This window comes from Rhinoraja longicauda, chromosome 24, assembly GCF_053455715.1.
Source record: "Rhinoraja longicauda isolate Sanriku21f chromosome 24, sRhiLon1.1, whole genome shotgun sequence".
In the NCBI taxonomy this organism is placed as follows: domain Eukaryota; kingdom Metazoa; phylum Chordata; class Chondrichthyes; order Rajiformes; family Arhynchobatidae; genus Rhinoraja; species Rhinoraja longicauda.
The window spans coordinates 13,467,945-13,485,289 of record NC_135976.1 but is presented as its reverse complement, the minus strand read 5'-3'; the positions used below and the strand labels follow the sequence as shown (position 1 = coordinate 13,485,289).

The 17,345-nt window shown below is 41.8% G+C and overlaps 1 protein-coding gene across 1 annotated transcript in view; it reads left to right on the top strand.

The window, feature by feature from the left end:
- Positions 1 to 16,513, top strand: part of LOC144605547 (immunoglobulin-like and fibronectin type III domain-containing protein 1) — a 42,702-nt gene extending 26,189 nt beyond the window's left edge. The window contains exons 13-22 of the mRNA XM_078420957.1: positions 336 to 632; positions 2,221 to 2,520; positions 2,617 to 2,790; positions 3,921 to 4,049; positions 6,771 to 7,073; positions 8,556 to 8,644; positions 9,917 to 10,109; positions 10,689 to 10,988; positions 13,252 to 13,578; positions 16,470 to 16,513. Coding sequence (XP_078277083.1) covers positions 336 to 632; positions 2,221 to 2,520; positions 2,617 to 2,790; positions 3,921 to 4,049; positions 6,771 to 7,073; positions 8,556 to 8,644; positions 9,917 to 10,109; positions 10,689 to 10,988; positions 13,252 to 13,578; positions 16,470 to 16,513 — 2,156 coding nt within the window. The remainder of the gene's footprint in view (positions 1 to 335; positions 633 to 2,220; positions 2,521 to 2,616; positions 2,791 to 3,920; positions 4,050 to 6,770; positions 7,074 to 8,555; positions 8,645 to 9,916; positions 10,110 to 10,688; positions 10,989 to 13,251; positions 13,579 to 16,469) is intronic.
- Positions 16,514 to 17,345: the final 832 nt, after the last annotated feature.

Sequence of the window (17,345 nt, the reverse complement as noted above, 5' to 3'; positions counted from 1 at the left end):
CATAAACCGACCACCCTTTGTGTAAAAAAAGTTACCCCTCAGATTCCCATTAGATCTTTTCTCCCTCATTTTAAACCTATTGTCCGCTGTTTCTCGATTCTCTTACTCTGGGAAAAAAGACTCATCTGATGTGTTCATCCTGTGGTTAGTTAATGTATGTAATATATGTGCACATTTTTGCCATAATATATATGCAGATAGTAGATGATGGCAACAAAACTATTTCATAAAAAACACGGAGTGCATAATATTTCAAGAAAATTGAATTTCTAAGTGATTATTTATTGTGCGTTGTTGTCCTTGGTTCTCATTATTGCCACTGGTTTAACATCTAGATCCACCAGGATTTGATCAGGATGTGCTGGACCAGCTGGGAAAGGATCCTATTGTTGTAAAGGCCGGCCAGTCTGCAGCAGTGAAAGTGCCATTCACAGGAAAACCACCCATGAAGGTGTCTTGGTGCAAGGATGGAGATGAACTGCTCACTGACAACAGAATCAAAATCAACAACATTGGAGATTTTACGCGATTGTCCATCTCCAACTGCAATAGGAAGGACAGCGGAATGTTAACAGTTAAACTGAAGAATGAAAGTGGTACATCAAGTGCAAACATTAGCCTGTTTGTCACTGGTAGTGTATCCATTTCTTATTGTTCCTTTTGAAATACTTTTCACTTTGTCTTCGTCACCTACTTATATCAAATTCAACCCATATCTGGCCAGTTAACACCTCAATTCACATTGAGATTATGAATAGCCTTTTGTGTGCTGATTGTTCCCCATTGTCTACTTGCAGCCTGGGGTTGTTGTGCGTAGCTTGGCTACTGACAAGCGGCTGACGCAATGCGCTAGTGGAGACTAATGCTTCTCATGCTTTTCTTACCCATGTCTGGAAAAAAACTAGACTTTATCCCACATGGATGAGATAGAAAATGCTAACGGTGCCTTTAGTTTTCCCATGTGGGCATGCCAAGCTGTTCTACTGTGCAATGTTATCTCTCATTAACAGAACTACAATGGTGCAGCTGGTAGAGCTGCTGCCTCACAATCCTGGCCTTGTTCGATCCTGGCCTTGGGTGCTGTCTTTGTGAAGTTTTCTCGTTCTCCTTGTGTCTCCTCCATTCCTCATACATCCCAAAGAAGTGTGAGTTAGGAGAAAAGAAGTTAGGAAAGATGTAGGTTAATTAGCTTCTGTAAATTTGCCCCTAATGTGTCGGGAATGGATGACAAATGGAATAACATCGAGCTAGTGTAAGCCCAGTGTGGATTTGGTGAACCATAGGGCCTGTTTCCATACTGTATAAACTAAGCAAACTAATGATGAGAAATTCATATTATTGTAGATACCGACAACTTAGCATCATTTTGTAGCATTTCAGATACTAATGCAACATATTCTGTGCAGAAATCACTCATTTTTCTTAGCTGTCTGAAAATAAAGACAATGCATGCTGTTCATTTAAGTCTTCGAGTGTCAATGAGAAACAAAGTTCTTTAGATAGTACGGAGCCATCTGAAAAAAACCCAATAAAGGGTAATAATAATATGAGCAAGACCCAGACTTCCAGAGCCATTATATATAGTTCTTTATTTTGAGTGAGTTAAAGAAAACATAATACTATTACAGTGTTTCCAGAAAGTACCATCTGTAGTTGCAAAATGACATAGTCTTTTGAAAGCACAAATAATCACAAATTGCCAATGTTTTAAACATCAGAAAAAAATCTTTAGCCTTTAACAATTTAACTTCTATCAGATAACTGAACCGTCCTCTCAGCAGCTAGAGAGCGGTCCCGACCCACCAGCTAGAGTCTGAAGAAGGGTCTCAACCCAAAACGTCGCCCATTCCTTCTATCCAGAGGTGCTGCCTGCTCTGCAGAGTTAATCCAGCATTTTGTGTTTATCTTTGGTTTAAACCAGCATCTGCAGTTCTTTCGTACAACTACCATCTACCTCATTGGAGACCTTGAACTATTTTTAATGGGGCTTTATTGGACATATCTTGCACTAAATGTTATACCCTTTATCCTGTATCTGTACACTGTAGGCAGCTTGATTATAATCATGTATCGTCTTTGACTAACTGGATAGCACACAACAAAAAGCCTTTCACTCTACACGTGACAATAATAAACCAAACCTTACACTTTAATGCCAGGAAAAATATCCAGTGTGATTTGAAATGAATTATTCAAGTTTTTATTGATGTTTTTTTCCAGATAAACCTCAGGCACCTCAGGGGCCTGTGGAGGTTCTAGAATGTTCCGAAGGCTGCATCTCCTTTAAATGGAAGCCACCCAAAGATGATGGCGGAAAACCTATAAAACACTACATCATTGAAAGACAAATTGTGGGAAGGAATACATGGACTAAAGTCGGTGAAGTGGATGGGTCACAAACAACATATTCTTTTACCAAAATGGAGCCTGGAAAGAATTATAAATTCAAAGTTTGGGCAGTGAATTCTGAAGGCTTGAGTGAAGCCTTGTTATCCGAAGCAGTTACCGCCGGGAGAAGAGGTGGGTTCTAGTAATGTCGAACCGAGTCCCGGCCTTGATTATATAAAGCTGGAGGATAGCTAGCAAATATAACATTTGGATAAATATATTTCCCAGATGTTCCGGGACCTGTTGCAATCCCAAAAATCCTCAATGCAAACAGCAAGTCCGTCACTTTGTCATGGACAGCCCCAAAAAAGGCCGGAGGTTCCAGAGTAATTGGCTACGTTGTTGAAAAGCGCAAGAAGGGCAGTAACACCTGGAGTGTGGTCACCGAAGCTCCAGTTACAGGTAATTAGACTTCCACCCTTTGCAGAATCACTATAAAATTATCAACGATTTAACGCTCACCAGTGTCTGACAATAAATTTCACGTACAAAAACAACAATTCGTGCAAACTCTGAGCAGATCAGGCAGCATCTGTGGAAAAAGAAACCGCTTGCTTTCCAGATGAACAGTCTCTGATCTGCAGCGTTAATTCGCTTTCTCTTTCCACAGATGCTGCCCGACCTGCTGAGTGGTTCCAGCAGTTTCTGTTTTTATTTCTAATTTCCATGACAGGCCATTTTACTGTCCTTTCAACTAATTTCACCATTTTACATGACCGCAGACAAGGAACTGATGAGCTACAATGCCGAGAACAATATTCTCCACTCTGTATCTTCCCCTTTGCTCTATCTATTGTTCTTGAGTTTGAACTGATTATATCAATGGATGGTTTATCTGATCTATTTGGATAGCATGCAAAACAAAGCTTTTCACTGTACCTCAGGTTTACATGACAATAATCAGCCTAAACCTCAACCAAATCAAGCCTAATCTTGATGGGTTTTATTAATGAGGTGAATTTTAATGCTCCAAATTATTCCAGCCATCTTGTTAGGGGCGTACCATAAATGGCTGATAGTTGAAGTCCCTACCTCCGATAAGAATTTTGAATGAAGCAAAATATTCACATTTATTATTTTGTCAGAACAAAATGTACCTTGGTCGAAGACTGCAACAAATGCCTTACTTTTTATTGTTAGCATGATTTGAAAGGAATTTAGAACAATAATGATTCTCTGTAGACAAAGAAACATCTAGAACCAGAATCAAAAGTAGGGAGTCCAATTGTAGGGGGTCAGGCGTGCATGTGTACAACCATATTTGCACTTAACAGTTGCATTTTAGGTACAATCTAATATTAAATGCTACATATAAATCACAATGTTCAGACCGCATTATTGTTACAGAAGCTGCTGTCATGCAAGCAGGTCAGGGACATTCATCTGAATGCTTTGAATCTGAAAAGTTAAAAATTAAGAGCCGACGTCCATTTTAATTGTACATCGAGTTCATTAGTTGAGCTGAACATTGGGAAAGGAAGCATCTTAAGGCTGCTCTGATTCTTAAAACGTTTTGGGCCTATTTTACGCAGAAAAGAAGTGGACGGTCACTGATGTTGTTGAAGGACTGGAGTATGAATTTCGAGTGACTGCGGTGAATTCTTCTGGGTTAGGGGAGCCCAGCTGTGAAACCGATCCAGTATTTGCTCGGGAGCCCATCAGTAAGTCCTCCCATGATAACTTATACAATTAAATTATGTGTTTTATTTAATGTTTTCTAAATCCTTTAAGAATATTTTCATTGACATTTCAGAAAATATATTATTTTATTTATTTATTCACAAAATGCTGGAGTAACTCAGCAGGTCAGGCAGCATCTCGGGAGAGAAGGAATGGGTGACGTTTCGGGCCGAGACCCTTCTTCAGACTGATTTATTTAATAGGTAAAATATTTAGACTATATTCAGACTATCTTTATTTAGTAGGTAAAATATATTTATTAATATTAATAAAATATTTCCTGAAATTTCATTTTTAATAGTTGTTAGACTTTAGAAATACAGCGTGGAAATGTCCTATGTCCCACAAACTCTGCGCCAACCAGCAATCACCCCGTTCGCTAGCACTATCCTACAAACCAGTCTGTCCTACACATTGGGGACAATTTACAATTTTACCTGAAGCTAATTTATCTACAAACCTGTGCGCCATTTTGGAATTTGGGAGGAAACTGGAGCATTTGAAGAAAACCATGCGGTCATAGGGAGAACGTATAAACTCCAAACATAAGCATGGAAACAGGCCCTTCTGGCCACCGAGTCCGCACCGACCAGCGATCCCCACACATTAACACTATCCGACACACACCAGGGACAACTTATACCAAACCAATTAACCTACAAACCTGTACGGCTTTGGAGTGTGGGAGGAAACCGAAGATCTCGGAGAAAACCCACGCGGGTCACGGGGAGAACGTACAAACTCCGTACAGACAGCATCCCACAGTCGGGATTAAACCCAGGTCTCTGGCACTGCAGGTGCTGTAAGGCAGCAACTCTACCTCTGCGCCACCGTGCGGCGCTGATGTCAAGCTGGGGCAGGGCATTATCGTCCGTCAAACGCTCTTGGTGGAGTTCAATGATGAGTGGTGATGATCGCCACTCATCTCTCCCCCACCTGCCTCCACAGCTTTTATGTAAAGTATCCAAGTTTGCTGGTGATATAAATATGGATGGCAGAATAGATTGTGATGAAAATCCAAAGGAGCTTTGAGGGTATAGATGGGCTGTGGGAAGATGATGAGGGTATAGAACAGTAAGGACAGGGAAGATGGAACTCCCATGTTAAAAAATTGTGGCGATTGTTTCTACCCCTTTTTTCTTTCTTTTCTAGGGTCTACTTTCTTACTTTACTTCCTTCTCTACTTCTTTTCCAAGGGGCTTTCTTTTCCCAACACTCTCTTGCACTTCACGACTCTTGCGCACTTTCTTTCCCTACTTCTTTACTTCTATCTTTTTCTTAAAGCTCAAAAAAATGAAGCGGTATAAAAAATGTATTAAGATATATCTGTTGTATTATTGTAATTTACCGTACTTTTAATAAAAATATTTTTTTTAAAAAAATTGTGGTTGACGATCGACGTGAGGAGTGGGCCGGTGGGAGAGGGACCGGGGAATTGCCTCCAGCACCTTCGATGTTGGCGGCAGGAGGCATCCCCAGGACACAGAGGCAGTCGGGTATGGAGAGGGATTTCAGTTCATGGGCTGAGCCGGTCTAGGGCACTGGAGGAGGTCCTGCAGCAGCCTGGGGCTTACCTGGATCGGGAGCAGCTCCAGCACATCGAGCGCGTGGACCGGACTTTGGACTTTTGTAAATGGCGCCATAATATGGCAACTCGATCATATATGAGCTATGCAAAAAGAATTTCACTGTGCAGTGCATATGTGATGATAAAGAACCACTGATCCATTGAAATGAGGAAGAATTTTGAGATTGGATTTTCAACATTTGTCAGGCATGCAGCAAATGTTGCTAAATGCTTATAAGTTAGAAACATAGAAAATAGGTGCAGGAGGAGGCCATGCGGCCCTTTGAGCCAGCACCGCCATTCATCGTGATCATGGCCCAATCGATAACCCGTGCCTACCTTCTCCCCATATCCCTTGATTCCACTAGCCCCTAGAGCTCTATCTAACTCTCTCTTAAATCCATCCAGTGATTTGTCTTCCACTACCCTCTGTGGCAGAGAATTCCACAAATTCACAACTCTCTGGGTGAAAACGTTTTTTTCTCACCTCAGTTTTAAATGGCCTCCCCTTTATTCTAAGACTGTGGCCCCTGGTTCTGGACTCGCCCAACATTGGGCACATTTTTTCTGCATCTAGCTTGTCCAGTCCTTTTATAATTTTATATGTTTCTATAAGGTCCCCTCTCATCCTTCTAAACTCCAGTGAATACAAGCCTAGTCTTTTCAATCTTTCCTCATATGACAGTCCCGCCATCCCTGGGATCATTCTCGTGAACCTATGCTGCACTGCCTCAATTACAAGGATGTCCTTCCTCAAATTAGGAGACCAAAACTGTACACGATTATGTTAGAACTATACCTTCATTATTTCATGTTCATAAGTTATCGGAGCTGAATTAGGCCATTCAGCCCATCAAGTCCACTCTACCTTTCAATCATGGCTGATCTATCTTTCCCTCTCAACCCCATTCTCCTGCCTTCTCTTCATAACCCCGACACCCGTACTAATCAAGAATCTGTCAATCTCCAAATTTAAAAAAAATTTAAAAACATTTTTTTTTTTAAATCTCCACCTAAAAAATATCCATTGACTTGGCCTCCACAGCTTTCTGTGGCAATGAATTCCACAGAGTCACCACCCTCTGACTAACAAAATTCTTCCTCATCTCCTTTCTACGTTTCCTTCCACACACAGAGCCACCTGGTGCTGTGAGAGACCTCAAGGTGACAGACTCCACCTACTCAACCACATCTCTAGCCTGGACGCCACCAACATACCAGGGCAATGAAGTGGCAAAAGGTTACATAGTTGAAATGAAATCTTCTGGAAGTACAAGCTGGACCAGGTGCAACACTGTTCCTGTTGGATTGACTTCATATACCGTGAAAAATCTAAAGGCAATGGGGATGTACTTTTTACGTGTGAGAGCAGTCAACGATGGAGGATTGGGGGAGCCTTTAGAATTAGACAATTATGTCCTTGCTATGCCGCCACCAGGTAAGTATATTTCTAATTTAACATGTATTGATTTATCGATAGATACAATCTGAACGCTGCAATGGTTTACTAGCCCCTGAATATAGATTATTAAGAGTACTTAATCCACATATGTGCTGAGAATTATTAAGCATGTTTGGTGTGCACGATATTACTGAGAGTCTTGCAGCATGGGAACAGGCCCTTCGACCCACCACATTCATCCATATCAGTAACGTCTTCCAGCACTTGACCCATAGCCATCTAAGTGCTTGTCTTGACACTTCTTAAATGCGGTCAACATCCTCCACCAGGAAGATGAGGAGTGATCTTATAGAGGTGTACAACATCATGAGGAATAGATCGGATGGACGTACAGAGTCTCTTGACCCTGGGGGTATAGCTCAGTGGTAGAGCATTTGACTGCAGAGTCTCTTGCCCAGAGTGGGGGAATCGAGAACCAGAGGGCATAGGTTTAAGGTGAAATGGGAAAGATTTTATAGGAATCTGAGGGTTTCACTTTTCACGCAAAGGGTGGTGGGTGTATGGAACCAGTTGCTGGAGGAGGTAGTTAAGGCAGGGACTATCGCAATGTTTAAGGAGCAATTAGACTGGTACATGAATAGGATAGGTTTAAAGGGTTATGGGCCAAATGCAGGCAAGTGGGACTAGTGTAGGTGGGACATGTTGGTCGGTGTGGGCAAGTTGGGCCAAAGGGCCTGTTTCCACACTGTATGACTCTATCCTTTCAGGTATTCTTGCAGGTATTCAGCACTCACCAATTGTAAAAACTCCCTCCTCTGAATCTCTTACCCTTTACCCTACACCTAGGTCCTCTAATCTTCACCTCTCTCCCATCTGGCAAGAAGTATAGAAGTGCAAAAATGCAACACGTCCAGATTCAGGGACAGTTTCTTCCCAGGTATTATCAGGCAACTGAACTATCCTATCACCAACTAGAAAGCGGTCCTGAGCTACCATCTACTTCATTGGAGACTCTCAGATTATCCATAATTGGATGTTACTGGACTTTATCTTGCACTAAACGTTATTCCCTTTGTCCTGTGGACAGCTCGATTGTAATCATGTAGTCTTTCCGCTGACTGGATGGAACGCAACAAAAAGCTTTTCAATGTACCTCAATACACGTGATAAATAATAAGCCGCAGCTGCGGCTTGCCTGCAGTCCGTCTGTCTTTTGTGTTTTTTGTTGTTTTTGTATGAATTGTAGTTTTAATACATTAATACATCTGCTGTTTGAATGCTGAATACCAGAGACTAACTGTTAATTAAAACACGAAGAGCAGCAGGAGAAACTCACCTGCAGAGTATCTATGGAAGGAAATGGACCGTTCGCATTCCAGGTTGAGAGCCTTCATCTGCACTGAAAGTGTAGTCTACCTGATACATTATCATGTTCAAAGCTGAACTGGCAGTAAAATGTTCCTTGGACATCTCTTTTGATTCCTTGGATTAATACCTTGTCTCTTTCTTATATTTCAGTGGCCCCCAAGTTTAGATTGGATGAAACTTTTAAAAGTTTTATGATCATCAAAGAAGGAAACTCACTTCAAGTCCAGATGCCTTTTCAAGTGAGTCAAGAAAGTCAAGCCAAGAGTGTTTTATGAATGAAATGACATTCTTACTTGCAGCAGTACAACAGAATATGTAAACATACACACACACATACATACATACATACATACATACATACATACATACATACATACATACATGCATACATACATACATACATACATACATACATACATACATACATACATACATACATACATACATACATACATACATACATACATACATACATACATACATACATACATACATGCATGCATGCATGCATACATACATACATACATACATACATACATACATACATACATACATACATACATACATACACACACACGTACACACATACATACATACATACATACACATACATACATACGTACATACATACATACATACACATGGTAGACACAAAATCCTGGAGTAACTCAACGGGACAGGCAGCATCTCTGGAGAGAAGGAATAGGTAACGTTTTGGGTCAAGACCCTACTTCAGACACATACATACATACATACATACATACATACATACATACATACATACATACATACATACATACATACATACATACATACATACATACACACACACACACACACACACACACACACACACACACACACACACACACACACACACACACATACATACATACATACATACATACATACATACATACATACACACACACATACATAAAACGATGGCTACAGGGAAGAAGCTGTTCCTGAACCGGGATATTGCAGTTTTCAGGCTCCTGTACCTTCTCCCGTTTGCAGGTGTGAAATGAATGTGTGGCCAGAGTGGTGTGGGTCTCTGGTGATGCTGGCTGCCTTTTTGAGGCAGCGACTTAATGGGGTTTCTTTATATTTGATATATAATAATTGATCATAATAAGGAACTCACCTTATCTAATTTTGTAATTTCTTCCTTTCAATGGTGGGGAGGTCAGTATCCGTGATGGACAGGGCAGTGTTCACCGCTTTTTGCAGTCTTCTTCGCTCCTGGGCGTTCAAGTTGCTGAACCAGGCCGTGATGCAACCAGACAATATGCTCTCTACTGTACACCTGTAGAAGTTCAAGAGAATCCTCTCTGATATACCAAAGCTCCACAATCATCTCAGGAAGTAGAAGCAATTAATGGGGTCTCTTTATATTTGATATATAATAATTGATCATAATAAGGAACTCACCTTATCTAATTTTGTAATTTCTTCCTATTTTAATCAGTAATTTCCAGGCTTACTGATGCTTTGTATCTTTATTTTAGGCATCACCTCTTCCTGAAATAATTTGGGTCAAAGATGGATTGCCGTTGTCAAAACATACAACGGTGACTAATACCAATGATGGCACGCAGCTTTTTATTTCAGCATGCCAAAGATCTGACTCTGGAATTTATTCCATAATACTTAAGAATGCTTTTGGACAAGATTCATTTAGCTTTGAGATAAGAGCTACAGGTATTTATTTAACTCATTCACATTCATTTTTACATATGAAAACTAAAGGGCCTCCATTTACATCAATATATTATAGAACATGATTTTAGAGTTAATTCCACAATCTCTAGATTTTGCCTTGCAGCGCCAGAGACCCGGGTTCTGACTTTACAGAGTCTGTCCGTTCTCTCCGTAACCGCGTGGCTTTTCCCGGGTGTTCCTGTTTCCTCACACATTTCAAAGACATGCAGGTTTGTAGGTTAATTGGCTTCAGTAAAAATTGTAAACTCTCCCCAGGATGTAGGATAGTGCTAATGTACAGGGATCGCTGGTCGGTGCGGACAGGTGAGGGAGCAATGGGCCTGTTTCCACACTGTATCTCTAAACTAAACTAAACCAAACTAAACTAAACTAAACTAAACTAAACTAAACTAAACTAAACTAAACCAAACTAAACTAATTAAGCTAAACTAGACTAAACTAAATAAGTAACCATGAATTATGCATAGCTGGAATGAAGAATTGAATTGGATATAAATGATTAGAACAGTCAAATTATTTCTGCACATCAGTAACTCTCCGGTTTTCATTATTCTGCAGCGATCCCCAAACCTCCTGGACTGTTGACACTGAATGAAAATGTCCCCAACACTGTGACAGTTTCTTGGGAACCATCCACAGATGAACTTCTTGATGATCATCTGCATTACGTCGTCATGAAAAGAGATTCAGGCAGACCATCGTGGCACACCGTGGGAGATAACATCTTTAACAATAAGTTTACAGTCATAAATGTGATTCCAGGGCGTAAATACCACTTCAGGGTGCTGGCAAAAAATGACTTGGGTTGTAGTGAATCTTCAGACACACAGGAGCCATGGTGTGTTGTGAAGCAGAAAGGTGGGTCCCTTTTCAGGTTGTTGCGAGCTGTAACACCTAACACCTAACACAAAGTTGCCAGGTTTAAATTCCATTGTTCGGCACTTGAAGCTTGTGAGGGGAAATACGTACTTTCCAACATTTTAAATAAGCATCAAAGAAAGACAAAACATATCGGAAGTAACTCAGCGGGTCGGGCAGCGTCTCTGGATAGAAGGAATGGGTGACATTTCAGGTCGAGATGTTGCTTGTCCCGCTGAGTTACTCCAGCATTTTGTGCTTATCTTCGGTGTAAACCAGCATCTGCAGTTCCTTCCTGCACAGTAATAGATGAGTGGGAAGGGGGGGAGGGGAGAGGGTTGATCAGCAGATTGTTCGACAAAGGCCAGGGATGAAAAGACAGGTGTAAGCTCAAAACATAAAGCATTGTGAATTGTGAAACTCGAGTGTAGAAAGGTTGTGAATTGTGTAACCATTAAAAGGGATGCAGGTGCAGGGGGAGGGGTGAAAGTGGTGTAAGATCAGCCAGGGTTCAAGGGAGGGGAGTGAGGGGAGGGGAAGAAAGGAAGGGGGGGGGGGGTCTTTTGGGAGAAAAGGGAGGGGCAAGGGTTTGTGTGTTCGTTACCTAAAATAAGCATAATCTCATACAGTAGAGAATTACTTCCAGTTTTGTCGCATACTTTTGGGCCTCACAATGGGGCAGCAATAGAGTTGCTGCCTTACAGCACCAGAGTCCCGGGTTCAATCCTGACTACGGTTGCTGTCTGTACGGAGTTTGCACATTCTCCCCCTGACCTGCGTGGGTTTTCTCCAGGAGCACTGGTTGCCTCCCACACTCCAAATACATACAGGTTTGTAGTTAATTGGCTTGGTAAAGTTAAAAATTGTCTCGCGTGTGTAGGATAGTGTAAGTGTGCGCAGATCGCTGGTCAGTGAAGACTCGGCGGGCTGAAGGGCCTGTTTCTGTGCTGTATCTCTAACCTAAACTAAATTAAATTACAACAGTATCTTCTTCTATTCTTCTTCTGAAATTAGTTCCATCTCCTTCAATGGAACCAACTTAGACTTACAGATTAAAACACCCAGCATGTGCAGAAGATCACGTTTTGTACCATTGATTGGAGAATGACAGATATTTCGTTTCAGGACCTTTCTTTTAGTCACTACAATAGAGTGCATTCAGCATTACTGCATGGGTCAGGAAGTCAAGATTCAGCTCCATCGGACTATGGTTAGGCCGCGTTTGGAGAATGTGTGAAGTTGTGGATGCCCCATCCCAGGAAGGATGTGAAGGCTTTGGAGAGGGTGCAGAAGAGGTTTGCCAGAATGCTACCTGTATTGGAAGGTGTCAGCTATCAGGAGAGGTTGAACGCAACTTGGATTGTTTTCTCCGGAAAGCTAGAGGTTGAGGGGGAGTCTTGATAGAAGAATATAAAATTACGAGAGGAATAGATAACATTGACGGCCAGAACCTTTTATCCCAAGGTGGAAACATCAAAGATGAGAAGGCATAGCTTTAAAAGTGAGGGAGCCAAGGTTTATAGGAGATGTGTGGGGCAAGTTCTTCTACACAGAGGGTGGCGTGGGCTGCAATGCACTGCCAGGGGTGGTGGTGGAGGCAGGTATGATAGTGGCATGTGAGAGGGTTTTTGATAGGCACATGGATATTCAGAGAACAGAGGGATATGGACCACGTGTAGGCAGATGAGATTAGTTTTTTAATTTTAGTTTTAGATTTACAGCATGGACCCAGGCTCTTCGGCCCACCGTGTCCACACCGACCAGCGATGCCCACACATTAACACCACCCCTACACACACTGGGGACAATGTTACATTCATAACATTTTGCCAAGCCAATTAACTGTACATCTAATTAACTATGTCTTTGGAATGTGGGATGGAACCGAGGATCCCGTCGAAAACCCACGCAAGTCACGGGGAGAACGTACAAACTCCGTACAGACAGCACCTGTAGTCAGGATCGAACCCAGGTCTCTGGCACCTTAGGGCAGTAGCACTACCACTGCACCAACGTGCCACGCAGTTTAACAGTTTAACTTAGCATCATGGCATAGACACTGTGGGGCGAAGGGCCTGTTTCTGCGCTGTACTGTTCTATGTTCAATGTTCTTGCTGCACTGTTCTATCTTCTATGTTCCATGTTCTAATTTCCAGATCTTCGATTCTATGAAATGTTTACTGTTGTGGCAAAGTTTGTAAATGGTCAGGTTTATGATGTGAAATAGATTCTCTTTAAATTGCAATCATCTTTCTTTTTGCAGATCACATTGCTTTCAAAGTCCCAAAACAGAAGGGCGTAAACAACACGAGTGCCCCTCAATTTACTGTGAAGTTGAAGACGCACATTGCAACCCCTGGATCTGACGTTTGTATGAGCTGCTCTGTTAAAGGGCACCCACCACCCAATGTGACCTGGTTCAAAAATAATACTTATATCGGGAACTATGCAAACTTCTGGGCGACAAATGTCTATGGGGTGTGTTCCCTTTACATCTTTAATGCAAGCCCAAGAGAAAATGGAGAATACATGGTTATGGCAGAGAATTCTGTTGGGAAAGCTACCTGTTCCACCAGGTTAACCATCAGAGGTAAACACAGGCATTTCACATTTTAATTACATACCAGACCAAGTGGACCCGTTGGGCCCAAACCTCTCCTGCAGTGGTGCAGCACCCTCCCCTCCTCCCCCTCCTTCTCCCCTCCCCCTCCCCTCCCCCTCCCCCTCTCCCCATCCCCTCTCCTTCCTCCTCCCTGCCTTCCTCCTCCCCTCCCTTGTCTAGGGATATAGACAATAGGTGCAGGAGGAGGCCATTCGGCCCTTCGAGCCAGCACCGCCATTCAATGTGATCATGGCTGATCATTCTCAATCAGTACCCCGTTCCTGCCTTCTCCCCATACCCCCTGACTCCGCTATCCTTAAGAGCTCTATCTAGCTCTCTCTTGAATGCATTCAGAGAATTGGCCTCCACTGCCTTCTGAGGCAGAGAATTCCACAGGTTCACAACTCTCTGACTGAAAAGGTTTTTCCTCATCTCAGTTCTAAATGGCCTACCCCTTATTCTTAAACTGTGGCCCCTTGTTCTGGACTCCCCCAACATTGGGAACATGTTTCCTGCCTCTAACGTGTCCCACCCCGTAATAATCTTATACGTTTCGATAATTCTCCTCTCATCCTTCTAAATTCCAGTGTATACAAGCCTAGTCGCTCCAGTCTTTCAACATATCATGTATTTGTACATTGTCGATGGCTCGATTGCAATCATTCATTGTCTTTCTGCTGACTGGTCAGCACACAACAAAAGCTTTTGCTGTACCTTGGTACACGTGACAATAAACTATACTCAATATCATAAATGGTTTCATTTAATACAGCAATATTTTAATATACTGATGTAGGTGAATAGTGAATATGCAAAAAAAATGATTGTTTCACTTTGCTTTACAGAATGAAGCAACTTTGCAAAGAGTTTTCGTATTTATGGCTAAGCAACCTGGATGGGGAAAAAAGCATTAGCTCGTGTCATTACCACTGAGTCACATAGATGCATTGTGAGTTGGTTCATTGATTCATCTTCAAAAAAAGTACAAAGAATAGGCCCTGGGAATCACCCTGGGAGAATTGTTAAATCTGCATTTAACCTGATTATAAAACTTTGTTCTGCGTTTTGTTGTGGCATCATTTGATTTGTAGATTATTTGCTCAAAGTTGTTCGATATTCCAATAAATGATACATGCATTTCATTTTCAGTAGTGTCAGGTTGGCAAAAATAAATGTTACTACTGCTCACTAATGCTTCCTTTATGCTGTGCACTGCCATTTCCATGATTTATCGTGTTTTTTCAAACTAGAAATATATGCAGACCTACGCTGGAGAATACTTAATGACATTTTGCCACGTTGAATGCTCAAGTTCACTGTATTTAATAAAGTTATAAAGCCAGAAATTTAGCCTTCAGCCATAAACTAGCCATTTCATCTCACCATATCATTAGGGTTAAAAAGAAGGCAGCTCCTGTTTCTTGGACCGTGTTGTGCTACTGATATTGTCTTTACTTGCGTGAAGAGGGCAAATAAAAATACAAAAGGCAACGTAGTGAAAATGTACTTAGACCATAGGGAAATATACGTTTATGTTGAGTTGTTGTGGTGTACAAATTGCTCTAACTGAAGACAACCAAGAGCAATTCTGACAAGGAAATATTCCTTTCACTAAATTTAAATTCTGCTGTTACACTACAATTGTAATGTTCTTGATTTCTCTTTGGTGAATCATATAAATAAAACATTTAAAACTACTTGATGTACATGACCCATACAATAATTTAAATTTGTATCACATTTCACAAATACTAATTGTTTTATATTACGATGATACATGTAACCTGCCCATTATTTTACGTTAACATTTGCGTACAAATCATGTAATAATGTGACGTTTTAGGTGGAGCAGCTTGCAGCTGGACTGTGCCTGATACTCAGAATGTTTATAGCTTCAAAGAAAACCCAAGGTCAAAATTTCCAGAAATAATCAATGACAGTTTTTGAAAATAATCCATGAAGTGCAATATAAGTAATAAAAACAGAAGCAGGAATGGACCAATTGATCGCTTGTGCTTGCTTCTCCATACAATAAGATCATGGATAATCATTTATCCCAATGCCATTTATCTATATTAACCTCATGTCCCTTGATTCCATTGCTATCCAAAAATGCATCCACATCTGTGTTGAACATACTCAATAACATACTCAATAACACACTCCATAGCTGTTCTGGGTTGAGAACCAAAGGATTCATAACTTGCTCTGTGAAGATTTGTGTCTCTCTCTCATCCATCATTTATTGCTGACTTCGACAATGTGATTTGTGGTTCACAATGCCTGAACCAGGAGGAACAACCCTGCATCCATTCCACTGAATCACTTTGTGTTTCAATAAGATCATCGCTCCTCCTAAATTGCAAGAAGAGTATAGACCCAGTCTGCTTAATCTTTCCTGAAAGGACAATCCTGCCCATTCTACCAGGAAACAATCCAGAGATCCTTCATTACACTTGCGCTTTGCAAATTTATTTTTCTTGCAGTGGGGAAGCACATAATACCGCAGGTGCTTTATCTAATTGCAGTAAGACATTGTGGTGACACCTGGTGGCAACCCAAGGGCAGAACGAACCATCGGCGCGAGAGGGCGGCGTCTCGATGTGGGAGGTACCAGCCACGGGGTCGGTACCTGAGTTGGTATTTAAGGCCGGGCAATGCCCGTGACGGGCGAGGAGGAGTAGGAAGCTGTATTGGAGACAATAAACACGTCTCGTGCACACAACTCGTGTCCAATTAGTTTTTGGCGGGACTCCTTCTCATCCCGCTACATTGGTGACCCCGACGTGATCCAATGTAGCGGGACGAGAAGGAATCCCGCCAAAAACTAATCGGACACGAGTTGCATGTACTAGACGTGTTTATTCTCTCCAAAACAGCTCCCTACTCGTCCTCGCCCGTCACGGGCGTTGCCCGGTCTTAAATACCAACTCAGGTACCGACCCCGTAGCTAGTGCCTCCCACATCGAGACGCCGCCCTCTAGCGCCGATGGTTCGTTCTGCCCTTGGGTTGCCACCAGGTGTCACCACAGCATATTTATTTTTGTACTAAATCCTCTTACAATGAAGGCCAAATGCCATCTGTGTTTCCAATTGTTTTACTTGCATATTTTAATCTCCAGTGATTTATGTACAGAGATTTATGCTCTCCTTTTCAATCTCCCAACATTGAAAAACTACTCTGCCTTTCTATTTCTTCCACTAGAGAAACTGACTTTACATTTGCTCACATTATAATCCAACTTCCAAGTTCTCAAGTATTCACTGGCAAACTATGACCACTTGAAGCCTCCTAGATCCTCCTCACACCACATGTTGCTACCTAAATGTGCATCGTCAGCAAACCTAGATATGTTACACCAAAGGCAAGAACAAACTGCAACTGGTGGAAATCAGAAGTTAAAGCAGAAAAAAAGCTGGAGGTGCTCAGGAGATCTGTGGAGAGAGAAACAGAGTTAATAGATAGAGTCACACAGCATGAAAACAGGCCCTTCGAACAAACTTGCCCATGCTGACTAACATGCCCATCTACACTAGTCCCACCTGCCTGCATTTGGCCTATATCCCTGTAAACCTATCCTATCTATATACCTATCCAGAAAATAAACACAAAGTGCTGGAGTAACTCAGCATCTCTGGAGAAAAGGACAGACGACAATTTGGGACAGAATCCTTCTTCATATCATATCATACATATACAGCGCGGAAACAGGCCTTTTCGGCCCACCAAGTCCGTACCGCCCAGCGATCCCCGT